The 16,066-nt window shown below is 37.2% G+C and overlaps 1 protein-coding gene across 2 annotated transcripts in view; it reads left to right on the top strand.

Moving 5' to 3' along the window:
- The window catches only part of LOC121371211 (neuropeptide prohormone-4-like), a 97,773-nt gene extending 82,362 nt beyond the window's left edge, over positions 1 to 15,411 (top strand). For both annotated transcript variants that reach the window (XM_041496933.1, XM_041496934.1), the window contains exons 3-5: positions 6,538 to 6,669; positions 8,934 to 9,047; positions 13,907 to 15,411. In XM_041496933.1, the coding sequence (XP_041352867.1) occupies positions 6,538 to 6,669; positions 8,934 to 9,047; positions 13,907 to 14,100 (440 nt within the window). In that variant the 3' untranslated portion in view covers positions 14,101 to 15,411. The remainder of the gene's footprint in view (positions 1 to 6,537; positions 6,670 to 8,933; positions 9,048 to 13,906) is intronic.
- Positions 15,412 to 16,066: the final 655 nt, after the last annotated feature.

Here is a 16,066-nt window from a genome sequence, read left to right as displayed (position 1 = left end):
TTCCTCTAAAAAACAGTGTCAGAATGACCATATGTTTGACGTCCAATAGCCGATGATAAGATTAAAAATCAATGTGCTCTAGTGGCGTCGTTAAATAAAACAAACTTTTACTCAAAGAACAATATCATAATTGACAGTATTGCTCTTTTGATAAAGCAATTTATATATAGTTAAAAATGTCTGAAGAAATCACTAGATATTAAAATATTAATACATTCTTATTATATATTAGAAAAAAAAATGTATTCCAATAAAATCAAATATAATGAGTTTATTAAAAGATGGAGTGTATACCATAAGTTGAATAAATATCTCTGAAGTCATCCACCACTGACAGTATCTAAGTATTTCTTACCATATATACATGTATAAGAAATTTTGAGTGTTTAGTACTGAGTGAGGTTCAATGACGTGTTGGCAAGAGGTTTGTTGTTTTATTTTATATTAACTAATTTTGATCTGTGTATGTATGTATTAAAAAATATATACTGTGTGAAAATGTGACCAAAAATGAAAATAAAAAACTTCAAATAATAAAAAAAAAGAACAATACTAGTATACACTATGCCATGTATTGGACAGCACATAGAATAGTCAAGTCTTTGATCTACCAGTCGTATTCCCAGGAGGTCACATATCCAATAACTGAAACCATCCGTACTTCACTGTATTATCACAAAGCATCAAAGCTTCTCTCTTAAACCCAGCATAACATGGTATTAGTTGTTCACAGCAAGGTTAAACCAACTGTAGTTAGCATAATATTGTCTTTTTTAATACTTCAAAGTTTTAACATGCATCTTCAATTATTTCTATCTGTATCGGTTTTACTGTCTGATATTTTGAACAGTTCCACTGGTAAGATATCAAATATCTGAGCGAGTAGTCCATAGTTTTCGCTTAAAATATCGATAGCCTTTTACATTCAACATGACGTATTGCTAATGTTCAGTCTCTAGGGACTCGAGTACCAATAACACGAACACTTATCTCATAGTTTACGCTTTCCTCTCACCAAATCCGTTTTTTGTCAGTCCCCGGTGCAAACCCTTGGTGAAGATTGGCGAATAATTTCATATTAGTTATTGGAAAATTGTCACTTTTTCATTGATCGATAGTTATACTGAACATAACACTTTTACTTAATCATTAACATACTCTCCGTGCAAAGTATTTCTAAAAATATTGCGTCCCTGTACCCTCGACTATATTTGATAGATTGTGTACAATAACCCCTTCTAGCTGCTATATCAGAATCACAGTCATTAAGATCAATTCATTGTTATTAGGTTCAAGTTGATCGTTGGGGTTGGGTTGGAATGCTTAGGGCATATTAACTATTTACTACAGTTGATTAAAATGAAAGAACGCTTTAACTGCAAATGTGTCAGTATTCTAAAATACTGTGTGAAATTATTTACATTATAAACAGAAACATCTTTCCTCCTGAAAACCTAGTTCATTTTGCTTTATTTGTTGTTGTTTTTTATTGATTTTTAAAAATGGGTATATATATATATATATATATATATATATATATATATATATATATATATATATATATATATATATATATACGTTTGCAATCTTGACGTATTTGTATACATATATTTATTTGTTTACGGTCCACTGATGCTACTGGTTGGTGGCCTTAAGCCAAATAAAGATGTGCTTTGTTCTGTTCTGTTCTGACGCTAACATCTGGGCCTAGGTGTTCAAATCATTGTTAAATTAAACCCGGCTTAATAGTCTAATACTTTCATTTTAATTATGTTTGCACAAATACCAAAAAACTCTTTAGATTTCATTATGTATGGATACCTTTGATTGTTCAACATTATGTTTTCAGTTATTATTAATATTGATTCAGTCCTTGGTTTTGAACATTTCTAGTAACCACTGGTTAGCTAACTAACGTTTGAACAATAGGCCCCGGGTGTAAGTGTCTCGAGTAGTAAATATGGCGCCAGACTAAGCTAGATTGTTAATTCTCAAGGACCAAATTAATTAGAACATTGGAATCACTCACATCGTTTATTTATGACCCATTCACGTGAAGACAATACGGAACCCGTCACACAAATACATACATCGGCTATTACCACTCTTTCGGACGCTATGTTTGTGATTCCACGTCCTCTTGTTATTCTCAGAAGAGAGATGGTTTGGTCTCTCCACCCTGGAGTAGTAGAGCGCGCGTTGCCCTGATAGTCTGGAGTATACTCCAGAACACACAATGCCACCGAGGAGTATACCCTAGAACAAACAATGTCATTGATTACCTTGCCCTAAGGGCAACATTTGTTAAAAAAAACCCGTCATTTGTCCGAAAAATGGGGAAGATGTTTTTTTTAAATTATTTTAGAACGCGTAATTGCCACAGTTACAATATTCAGTGATGTATCCGTATATGAGACAATACCGGGTTTTTTTCTTTTATAACTGGCCAGACTAGAACGGGCGATTGCCACATTTGAAACATTCAGTGATGTATCAGTATTGAAACAATACCTTGGTATGTGTGAGTCAAGCATAAATAGTCGCTATTGAAAGCAGTACCTACCGACCCTGGAGCTAACTATACGTTATACAGTCACACACACACGCACATGTACAAATACATGTATCAGTACACACGGCGTGCTATTGTGGCTGGTGTGTAAACACAATGACACTGATTTATTAAATGCGACACGTCTTGTGTGTCAGACGGTGTCAACGAGTCTTCTGTGTCACATTCTGCCAGTATGACACAGTACGTTTCCATGGGAGCTCAGCAACTGCACACAACCTAACGTGCTTCATGTGTAACACATTATATAGTCATGTCATATGCCGTAAAAGGCGTATACCACATCACAGGTATCCCCAAACAATATCGTCGAATATGTTATAGTCACGTTGTATAATAGTTATATAGTATTTGTATTAGGGGTTTCTGTTTTGGGGTGCCTATGTACCATATAGACCAAACAGAATGAGATATGTGGCTGAAATTATAAATAGCCTACTACCACCCATCACCCTTAAAGTAAAAGTTTGTTTTGTTTAACGACACCACTAGAGCACATTGATTTATAGGATATTGGATATCAAACATTTGGTAATCTTGACATAATCATATAGAGAAATTCCCCTATATTTTTCCATTATTAGAAAGGGATCTTTTATATGCACCATCCCATAGACAGGGTAGAACATATCACGGCCTTTGATATATATCAGTCGTGGCGCACTGGCTGGATCATTAAAGTAATTCAGAAAAAAAACTGTGGGTTAAGCTGCGCTTTTCAGAAATAATGGGAAGCATCTTTGACTACGCTTGTTCCGCACAAAAAATGTCCTAAGTTTAGTAGGACCCCGCACATTTTTCAAGCACAATAGTAGCTGGTACACTGTCACTAATTCAAATTAAATCACACACATTTACTGGCCAGATGAAACAACATCTTATTACAAACACTGTCACATTTATCACCAGTGGCAAGATTGGTAGCATTAACTGTGGAATGAAAAGTTGGGTGCACTTCGAACTTTGACCCAGTGAAATGCTATTTGCTGTACCACTACATGCAGATATACTGCCATTTACAGCATTGCAAATGTTAGCATGAACTGACTTTTAAAAACATTTGCTTTCTATATTTTAAATTCGTTTCCTGTATTTCCAATTTGTCAATGTCTCCTTACAGTCATGGTTTTTAAAGTGATATTACTTTTTGAAGTTTGGATGTCAACGCTGATCCAGATAATATATATTTACGACTCCCCTTCTCCCAAAGTGATTAATGTGAACACAATTCTTGATGACGGGCGTCACAGGAGACATTCTGTTAATGAAGTTAGCCGGATTTCTATTTAAAACATAAAAATAAAACCATAAAAAGTTGGGTGTTTTTTAAATTACTCGCAGCTAACGATTCTCTATAACCCTGCATTGAATCAAACTAGTTGGTAATTGTTTTTCAAAATATGAATGCGTAACAATGAACAGTGTTGTATGATTCATGTTCGTGTTAAATTCAACATCAAATTTAATTATACGACTGCATATCAAACATAAATATTTCAAAAACTTCTTTGCCTGTTATTTTGACTGGATGCATTTCTATAGAGAATCATGACCTGTGAGTAATTTTTATGTAATGAACGAATGTTAACATTGTTGTTATTGACAGAAAAGTACCAGTATACACGTATATGTAATCTAGCCAGGCGGACTGCTGATTAAAAACCTATCTATTTTGTCTCTCGCATGTCTTGACTTTCAGTCCTCTGAGATTAATCTGTTGTGAAGAAACAAACAGATATGCAGACTGAATAGTAATACAAGAAATGCATTAAATCACTTTTCTCATTTTTAACTTTTCCTTTCACATTATTAATTTAAAGTGTTTCTTTTACCGGTGTTTGATATCATGTAATATGAGAGAGGTTCTTAGCTGGAAAACGTGGGCTTAATCCTTTTATATATGTTTAGATGCAATACAGTTGGGGTAAAATGTATGTTTGTATATATGTATGTATGACTATCGATATATTATGTGTATGTTTGGTTTGACTAGTAATTGGCCTGTTTGTATGTATTGATGTATGAATATCTATATATTGTATGTATGTCGAGGTGGCCATACATACACATTAATGCACTGGCGCCGGGAATAATTAAATCCTTTCTGGCTTCACAAATTCTCCCATGCCGTTGCTAGGACTCGATCAATTGGCACCGAATCACCTGCAACTTGTAGACTTGCCACGACATATTCTGAGCTATCCAGGCATCCATAAAAAAGAAGGATGTTCTTTAACTCAACCATATGCATTGGGCCTACAGGCTGTATGTATGTATGTATGTATGTATGTATGTATGTATGTATGTATGTACGTACGTACGTACGCACGTACGTACGTACGTACGTATGTACGTATGTATGTACGTATGCATGTACGTATGTATGTATGTATGTATGCATTTGTATGTATGTGTGCGCGTGTGTGTAAATAAATAAATAAATATATGACAATGGTTTAAAAAATAGTTATAATCGATTACAATATTGAAAAAGTATCTTGCATTTCACATTTGTGACTGGGCCAGATTTGATCAACGTTGTTAGAACAACAGACATTTCATTAAATAGTTGTTTATGTAAAAAAAAACGAGACTGTTTATATATATGATATTTAAAACAAGAATCAGCTTGTAAAAGGCTTTCATTATTTACAAAATAATTTCTATATATCGTAAACATGTACGTGGGGCGGGATGTAGTGCTGTGGTAAAGCGCTCGCCTGGGGTCGATTTCCATCAGTGGGCCCATTGGGCTATTTCTCATTCCAGCCAGTGCACCACGACTGGTATATCAAAGGCCGTGGTATGTGCTATCCTGTCTGTGGGATGGTGCATATAAAAGATCCCTTGCTACTAATGGAAAAATGTTTCTGAATATATATCTTGCAAAAGACTTGAATATTTTTGCGTATGGAGTTTTAAATATGCTGGTGTCTGGAATATACATCCTGCACCTGAGTTTTAAATAGTTTGGTGTCTGGAATATACATCCTGTACCTGAGTTTGAAATAGTTTGGTGTCTGGAATATACATCCTGCACCTGAGTTTGAAATAGTTTGGTGTCTGGAATATACATCCTGCACCTGAGTTTGAAATAGTTTGGTGTCTCGAATATACATCCTGCACCTGAGTTTTAAATAGTTTGGTGTCTGGAATATACATCCTGTACCTGAGTTTTAAATATTTTGGTGTCTGGAATATACATTCTGCACCTGAGTTTTAAATAGTTTGGTGTCTGGAATATACATCCTGTACCTGAGTTTTAAATATTCTGGTGTCTGGAATATACATTCTGTACCTGAGTTTTAAATAGTTTGGTGTCTGGAATATACATCCTGCACCTGAGTTTTAAATAGTTTGGTGTCTGGAATATACATCCTGTACCTGAGTTTTAAATAGTTTGGTGTCTGGAATATACATCCTGCACCTGAGTTTTAAATAGTTTGGTGTCTGGAATATACATCCTGTACCTGAGTTTTAAATATTCTGGTGTCTGGAATATACACCCTGTACCTGAGTTTTAAATATTCTGGTGTCTGGAATATACATCCTGTACCTGAGTTTTAAATATGTTGGTGTCTGGAATATACATCCTGTACCTGAGTTTTAAATATTCTGGTGTCTGGAATATACATCCTGTACCTGAGTTTTAAATAGTTTGGTGTCTGGAATATACATCCTGTAACTGAGTTTTAAATATGTTGGTGTCTGGAATATACACCCTGTAACTGAGTTTTAAATATTTTGGTGTCTGGAATATACACCCTGTACCTGAGTTTTAAATAGTTTGGTGTCTGGAATATACATCCTGTACCTGAGTTTTAAATATGTTGGTGTCTGGAATATACACCCTGTAACTGAGTTTTAAATTTTAAAATTTTGTCTGGAATATATCTAATTTTTTTATTTTTTTTATGTCTGGAATATACCTCCTGTATAAAAATCATTTTATTTTATGTTTTCAGGTAATCCGTGTCCAGCAGACAAACCCTTTTTATGCAGATCGTCGTTTAAATGCATAGCCCTGAAGTTTGTGTGCGATGACACGTACGACTGTGATGACGGCTTTGACGAGGAGAAGGCGGTGTGCAACGCAGGTCAGTACATCTCGGTGTCGTTATCGTATAGAGGGCGCGGGACGTCGCCCAGTAGAAAAACACTCACCTGATGCGCTGTCGGTGTAGGATCGATCCCTGTCGTTGGGCTCATTGGGCTATTTTTCGTCCAAGCCACTGCACCACGACTGGTATATCAAAGGCCGTGGCATGTGCTATCCTGTCTGTGGGATGGTGCATATAAAAGATCCCTTGCTACTAATGGAAAAATGTAGCGGGTTTTCTCTCTAATGCTAGGTAAGACTCTCAACTATCACGACGAAGTTGACCAACTTGACGGTTACGTTGTAATTTCCCCAACTCCCGACTTACGATACGTGCGATCAGATTAACAACTAATTTGCCAACTTTGAGCTGGCAGTTGCTAATCTGAACCTAGCATAAGACTATATGTCAGAACTACCAAATGTTTGACATCCAAGAGTGTTGTCGTTAAGCAAAACAAATTTTTAATTTTTGACCGGCCTCGGTGGTATCGTGGTTATGTCATCGGTCTTCAGGCTGGTAGGTACTGGGTTGGTATCCCACCTGATAAAATAGGGGATTTTTCATACCAGTACCGGCTCCAACCCAGAGTGAGTTTCCCTCTAGACTCAACGGGTAGGTAGGTGTAAGGCCAAATACACCGAGTTTCACCCACTTCACGGGTGCGATTATGGGTGTGTCTCCCGAGTGTCTTCCACATGGGGGATGATTACCCGACATGCACTGCAGGTTCCGCCGTGTACCCCGGGCTCGGGAAATACCGAGATAGTTCAACTGACCGCAACCGTGGAGCACGGCCCTGTCAAGTAGTCCCATACCGAAATTGAAATACTGCGCTTTCACCATTCATCTCGTCATCATCCATGTGTGTAATTCCCCCCACCCCCCCCAAAAAAAAAAAAAAAAAAAAAGTCCTTGTCTCTGTGTTAAATGTTTGTGGCGTTTTATTAAAAAAACCCCAAAAAACAACACAACACCTTTAACTTTTTGTCGTATAGATAGGTTTAGGCAGACGTCGCCGTTTAAGGGGAGCTATCACTCGCTCCCCATCACTCCCAAGAGACTAGTTCACGAGGAGTGATTTTTTGCTATCCTTAGCACGTGAATTTATATTTCGTTTTTGCATAACCCGTCGTGACCATGTAGATGATGTCAGATAGATAACTAGTTTAACGTGCCCATATACCACTAGGGTTTCCAACACGCCCATCCAGAGTCCGACCTCCGATAAGATCGGTGGCCTGACTCGTGATGGGGGTAGATGATGTCAGATAGATAACTAGTTTAACGTGCCCATATACCACTAGGCTTTCCAACACGCCCATCCAGATTCCGACCTCCGATAAGATCGGTAGCCTGCCTCGGGATGGGGGTAGGTGATGTCCTGGATTTAATAGCGAAACAATGGTTTACGCAAAACTAGATTTGCAAGAGCGACACGCGAATAAAACTATTGTTCTCGCAATTTTCAGAAGACTATAGAACCCATTAAAAATGTTTTTGTATGGATATATTGATAAATATTTCTGGAGCGGGTTTTTGTTAACTTACAATGTATTTGGTTGATCCACCCCCTCTTCTTAAAACATGTAGACTCTGACACAATGTCATCATGGTCTGAAGTTTTGTTACGTGTTCATGTAATGTATATATATATATAAACAAGGACAATAACAAAATCGTCATGGACATTACACCCTCTTATGTTTGACTTAACCCATAATTTCCTGTATTGTTATGCTAAACCAGATTCATAAATATCTTACGGTATATATGTCATAAAGACTTCAAATTAGATTGAGACGTCATTGCTTTCTGTTTTCCATCACATTATCAAATCAATCTATTCGTCACGTTTCCAGCGATAACAGTATGCAAGTACACTCAATCAACGCCTTGTAAATAAATAAAACGATTTTTCTTTCACACTGTTTAATGATACCCGTGCGGAACGTTATATATATATGTTTTTTCCCTCACTCAAACATGTGAAAACTTTATCAATAACATAATAACAGAACTACATCAATATTTCAAAATTCAGTGAAAGTTCAGCATGACCCAAGAGCGTATTAAAAGAACAGTTTGTAATTATATTAGATGAACGCTATGTCAAATTTGCCTAAATAAGGACGCAATTAAATGTCATAATTCCTGCAGCATATGAAAATAAAATGCATTGGCATTGTCTTTTAATTACTATTTCCAATAACTAATATATGAAATGAAATTAAAATCTGTTTTAATTTCTTTAATTGCAGCCTCAAGACGATCCATGGAGGAGCTGGCCGATTTTCTAAACACCGAAAAGGATTGGATTATTCCAAGTCTTTTCGGAGGTGTGGACCCCGAAGTTGTTGCTCACACTTTATCAGGTAGAGTTTGACAACGCTTAAGCTGTCATTTCAAATACAAGGGTTGCAATGTGACTCTTAAGTTATACACTTTATAAGGTATAATTTCACCATACTTACATTCGATAAGCTGGCATTTCAAACATAAGGGTGGATGTGACTCTTAAGTTATACACATTATAACGTATCATTTCACAACACTTTATGAAGTACATTTTCACAATACTTATATTTGATAAACTGGCATTTCAAATACAAGGGTTATGTGACACTTTATACAAGGGGACGGGACATAGCCCAGTGGTAAAGCGCTCGCCTGATGCGCGTACGATTTGGGATCGATCCCCGTCGGTGGGCCCATTTGGCTATTTCTCGTTCCAGCCAGTGCACCACGACTGGTATATAAAAGGCTGTGGTGTGCTGTTTTCTGTCTGTAAGATCCCTTGCTAGTAATGGAAAAATGTAGCAGGTTTCCTCTCTAGGACTCACGTTATACAAATTTTTCGTTCGGACCATTGCTCTACAACTTGTGTAACAAAGACTGTGTTATGTACTGTCTTATCTGTGGGATGGTGTATTTAAAAATTCGCTATCTCCTAACTGAAACGAGTAGCCCACGGAGTGACGGATGCCGATTTCCCCTCTCCTTAACTATATATCCGACGCTATATAACCATAAATAAAAATGTGCTTTGTGTTTAGATAAACAATTCTTTTTCTTTCTTTCTTTCTTAAGTTATGCACTTCAAATCACCTTATAGTGTGTACAAACCTAGCAATCAGCCAACTGGCATTAATATATTGTTCCGTCTTAGATACATTTACCATAGGTTGACACCCAATAGCTGATGTATTTTTCGTGCTGAGGTGTCGTTAAACATTCATTCATTCATTCATTCATTCATTCATTCATTCATTCCGTCTTAGATATCACTGTATCATATTTTGCAAATATTCTGGACTCACTATGAAGCTTCTTCCAGTGGCTTTATGCAAGACAGGGTCTAGAGCCCCGTTCCACGAAGCGACCTTAGCACCAAGATCACCTTAACAGTATAACAACATGACACACTTAAGGTGATCTTAGCGCTAAGATAGCTTTGTGGAACGGGGCCCTGATCTATTAGAGTGCGTCTGGTAGCTGTTTCATAAAACATGCAGGCACCCGCAGACTTACTGTATCCGATTTTTAATGACGTGTCATATTTAACCGTCTAGTATTGGTTCCCGTTAAGTGACAGGAGACAATGGAGCTTCCACAGACAATGCGCGACCAGATAAATATTTAAAAAATTGCAATTATGATGACAGCTTATTTTCGCTTGGTCTTTTTCATGCCATATCGGTTATGAAACCTAGATACGGATTTCTGCTGCCTATACGCTTCTCCTGGCTTTGTGGGCCTGTAGCGTTCGTCAATACATCAATATTTAATATTCGTTGTATTTATATTTCCTCTATGGAATTTTACAATTTCGCAGAATTGTATTTTATTACATTGCAGTCGGAGAGATTCCCATTAGATATTTCCTCTCTCACAATGTTGAATATGTCTTTTGGGAGTTCATGACCTCTGATCAACTGATCGACTGAAACCCTTTAACTTCCGGTCATAACTCGAACGTTATATGATATTCTGGGCTTTGATCACTTTCCAGTACATGCAGTTGTTTTATTGCAGTTTATTAAAACTATTATTTTTTCACTTAAAGCTTATTTTCACCTTTATATAAGCTGTATGGCAATGCGCAGTGGTAAATATACTGGACAACAAAAGAAAGGCAAACTTTTTGATATATATTTTTCACGATAAAATTAATTCGGCAGAAAAATTACCAACAGAGATCTAAATGTTCACAAGACAGTGATCATTTAATAAAAGCAAAAACTAATGAGTTCAAACTGAAAGATTTTAAATATGTTAAAAAAACCTAAATTAAAATTTGCGTTTCTTATTGTGTTTGTTCAGTAAAGTTGCAATCAAAAGGAACGCGAAGGCGTATCCACTTTTAAACCATTGTACTTTGTTTAGTTTCCCTTAAATGTCTTGCTTCACAGAGGAATGTTCCAAACCCTGAACTTAAAACTATTTAGGGGCGGGACATAGCCCACGGGTAAAGCGCTCGCCTGGTACGCGATCGATTTCAGCAGGTGGACTAATTTCTCGTTCCAGTTAGTGCTCCACAACTGATGTAACACAGGTCGTAGTATGTACTACACTGTCTGTAAGATGGTACATATATAAAGTAGCCCATACCAAACTTCATCTCTTATTATCTGTGTGGTCCATAACCATATGTCCGGCGCCAAATAACTGAACAACTAAGTGTTATGCGTCATTCTTATATTATACTATATAGCCATCTGTAATAAATATTGTTATCTGAATCGTATTATGTATTTATCAAATGATTCTTTTCATGTTTGAGATGACTATATAATGATTAAACAAATGATCAGTTTGCATATATTTGGTTACCCGAAAGGAGAGGAGTGCTTCGATTGTTTACGGCACCCAAGCACATATTAAAGTTATGGCTATTAGCTGTCTAACATACGGTTATTGCAACGCTTGGTCTAGTTAGTGATGAAACCAGATTGCAGCCACAGACTATTTTGCTGACATGATAGGGTGTGGTCTCTTGTTTGATACGCATTGTTCTTATGTTTGTCCATTGTAAAACTGTGTGTTTGCAATGGGCATACTACTACTACGACTACTACTACTACTACTACGACTACTACTACTACTACTACTACTACTATCCTGGAGTAATCAATAGTGGCGCACCTAAAAACAAACAGTAAAGTATACACATGTAACCGAAAAGAAATAATTAAATAGTTGGTCCTTTGCTGTATATAATATACTATACTGAACAAAAAAAGAAACTTCCAATTTGCACATATAGTATTTGTTGTGTTAAAGAATTCATTGTGTAATGAAATTATATAGGTAGTATTAGCCTTGAGCTGTATTATCAGGATTCATGAATTTTATCGATTATTTTTGCACTGTTAATCGTCGACAACGTGAAATTCAATTTGCACGTGCATGCATGGTTCGACATGTCCCGTGTAGTATTTGGTCAATTTGTTTTACTTGTCTTACTGACATTATTGTCAAGTGAACGAAAATGCTTCAAAATTTGTGAAAAAATTAACGTTTTTTTACATTGTAGCATTTTTAGTATACCAAGAATACCCAATAATTTACGCGAACGGGCGATTGGCATGCTTGATGCTGGCATGTCGACAGAAGACATTGCAAGGCATGTTGGGAGTTCTAGTCGAGCGATACGAAATCTTCGCGTAAGATTTCGAACGACAGGAAGCACCAACGACTTGCCACGTCGTGGACGTCCGCGTGTTACAAGGCGTGGTCAAGACCGCTTCATAATAACCGAATCAGTGGGCAAACTGTTCGTAATCGTCTGCGGGAGAACGGTTTACATGCACGACGTCCTTGCGTCGGATGCGTTTTAACGCAACGTCATCGTCTAAATCGTCTTAATTGGGCACGTGTACACACTCGTTGGATACAGCGACGCTGGAATACCGTTCTTTTTTTGGATGAATCCAGATTTTCTTTACAACGTGATGATGGCAGGGTACGCGTCTACCGTAGGAGAAATGAACGCTATGCTGACTGTTGTGTTTTTCAACGAGATCGTTTTTGGGGTGGGGGTTCTGTCATAGTCTGGGCAGCCATTGCCCATGGTTATCGTTCACCACTAGTCATCATTGATGGCCATTTAAATGCTCAACGTTACCGCGATGTCATTCTCGTCACGTCATTCCTCTGTTCCATAACAACGCCAACATCTCGATTTTTCAGCATGATAATGCCACCTCTCATACAGCTAGAGACACTGTAAATTTTCTTAGGACAAATAACATTGATTTCATTGATGACTGGCCCGCTAAAAGTCCTGATCTCAACCCCATAGAGCATGTCTGGACAGACGATTGAGGCGTCGTCCCAACCCACCCGCTAACGTCAACGAACTTTGTCAAGCGCTCATTCAGGAATGGAACAATATTCCACAGGCAGAAATCAACACTTTAGTCAATTCTATGCGCCTGCGATGCACTGCAGTGGTCAATTCAAGAGGTGGTCATACCCGTTATTAAATGGGTGTTGTTGTTTTTTAACCCCTACCACACTTGGTCAAAATTTCTCCCAGTTTCTGTTAACCTATAGCCATGATTTTGCACCAAACGATGCATCATGGAACACTCTTTAAACACATATATAACGATTATTCCCCGGGTTTGTTTTCATCAAGTTATGTTCAAGCAAAGTTAGCGGAAGTTTCTTATTTTGTTCATTATATTTGTTATTAGTATTTACTGCCGAATTCATTTGCCAAAGCAAGTATTTAAATAGAACCCACTTTTGAGTTACTACGTAAATCGTAACGAATAGTCGCGCACTGAATTCTATTTACATGTTCGGCAATTTCCGTCTCTGCACCCTTATATTTGGTATTAGAGAAATCTGACTTTTCACTGATGAAAAAACAACTGAAATAAATCACTTGTCAAAATGTTTTTAATTTTAGACATATTCTGTTAACGGACCAGGATGTGTTATGTTATCATTTGTTGACAAATGTGACGTCAGTGGTTCGCTCGTGCTCGCGAGCTTTAGAAAAATGTGAGGTGCGTAACTATTAATGTGCGCGACTACGATACTTCTACTACTACTACTACTACTACTACTACTACTACTACTACTGCTACTGCTGCTGCTGCTGCTGCTGCTGATGATAATATTAATAATAAAACATTAATAATGACAATAATAATGATGATGAAGGTCATGGTGATTGCATTTTGCATTCTTTGACTCATATTTCCGTCTTTGAATCTTTCAGTTGCCAGTGGAATAGAAGATCTGGAAATCACTCTTGGCTTGACTCCGGAAAATGTGAATAACCTTCGGATAGCGTTCCAAGCAGCCCGAGAAGGTGACGAGCGCCCTCTTCTGGCAATGCACATGCCCGAGCGCTCGTGGCACGAGGTGCAGTACATGCTGCAACAGCTCCTCGACAGCGGCTTCTCCGCGTGAGGTCACGTGGTCAGATCCGCACATGCGCAGGATAAATACCATATCCCAGTAGTCCGTCACTGTGAACATTCTTTAGGCAAACAGGAATATATGTCAACTCTAATCGTTTGACTCTCGGCGCAAACATTTATAAGAAGTAGACATTTCTGAAAATACACTTTGTAACTACTGTCTCTCTCCCCCCCCCCCCCATCTCTTTTTCTCACACAATATACATACAGACAGACACATACACATACACATACACATCACACACACACACGCACATACACCACACACGCACGCACAAACATATACCAAGTGCACTTCTACTCTTCTGTGTTATATGTTTCGACTACTTGTCAGTCTGTGACATTAAGCGTCTGCCTCCTTGTGCCCAAATCTGTTAGCGTGCCCATGTAAGTTTCAGTTTGAGGCGCACCTGCCTTCGGCACAGGCTGGTCTCTTACATGCCGAATTAACAACACGCGCTCCAGTTGAACATCTGTTTCAGTCTTCTCAAGCTTAGGCTTGTAGTATGTTTTCATACAATAATATTTTACTACGTTCAGCATCTTAACATGACTCTGTCTTACCAAGTATCATCTATTTACTTCTTGGACCTCATCTGCCATCATTTATGAATGGTATGACTGGATGAAATATGATCTTTCTTTATTAAGTCGAATATAATCTTCAAACATTAATTTGAGGTTTCGTTTAAGTAAGAGATAATATAAACTATCCACAAGGAATGTCCACTTCATATCAATGAATGTGGTTTGTCCACCAGAAGATATCCCGAGGTCACCATTCTGCAGTAGTATGATCTGTCTCCATGTTCTATGTTCCTGTTCTTTCTCCTCAAACAAACCAGTTCCCCTCACTACTCCATGATGCTGTTGTTACTTCCATGAAGTAACCACCTCCCTCTCATTGCTTTAGTTGGTTATTTCGTTTCGTAATCTACAATCTGAATTTATTTTTTGAGTATCGTGGAAACATAACCCATCAATTTGTGAAGTTTAAAACAAAATAATACACAATGTTCAATGGAATAAAAACGGTGACCGCGCATGTGGACACAGGACACTAAATCACTGTTGGAAGAACCAGGATTGAGGTTAAAGTGTGGACGATAGTTTACATGGATGCTGGAGACCAGCTAGAATGGACATTTAGTGGAACTGTTAACACATGTGTTGTCGAATTATTTACGTAAATCATCACATAATATTCTGTTATTAGAAAATACTGAAAAGATTCAAAAGCTTTTGAGTTTGCCTTGGTTATGTACGGATGAGAATAAAGCAATTACTTTAATTTTGACAATAAGTATTCTGTGTTTTTAATGACATAGTAAAGTAAAAAAATTTGCCACTGTATGAATGTAAATTTTGCATCATCTCTAAGTATTAAGAATCTCAACACAATACTGATTGTTTTTAATAGATAAAACCGTATGCATTTACTTGTATTCATGTATCCACATTATTCATATTAAAGTCTTATTAATTCGAAACAAAAGTACATGCAAGTGTAAAGATACAACGACTGACTATATTGAAGCTACATAATATGAACAAACAAAAACCTGTTTATGTAAAACTATAACTAGTCAGATATATTTCTTAATTTACATTTGTTGGTGTAAATAAAACCTAGTTTGATAAACGTGTACATACAGACATGCATGTAGAATATATTGTATAATTTATATTACTGGACGCATCGAGACTACCATGTACATCTTGTAATTATATTGACAGCACTATAGAACAATATATTTTGTAACTGCAGTTACGATCATATATGCGGAATCATCAAAGTATATCAGATCGTTGTTTACAGCCACCTACACGTTTTAAACAGTTGTTTTTTATTAAATGTCCAGCTCGTTTGTGACTCTTGATATGTTTCATTGTGATAGTGATCCATGCACAACTATCACATTTTAGATGGCAAACTTCCTTTGGAGTCACTGATT

This window comes from Gigantopelta aegis, chromosome 4 (genome assembly GCF_016097555.1).
Source record: "Gigantopelta aegis isolate Gae_Host chromosome 4, Gae_host_genome, whole genome shotgun sequence".
NCBI lineage: Eukaryota > Metazoa > Mollusca > Gastropoda > Neomphalida > Peltospiridae > Gigantopelta > Gigantopelta aegis.
This window is presented reverse-complemented; position numbering and strand designations above follow the sequence as displayed.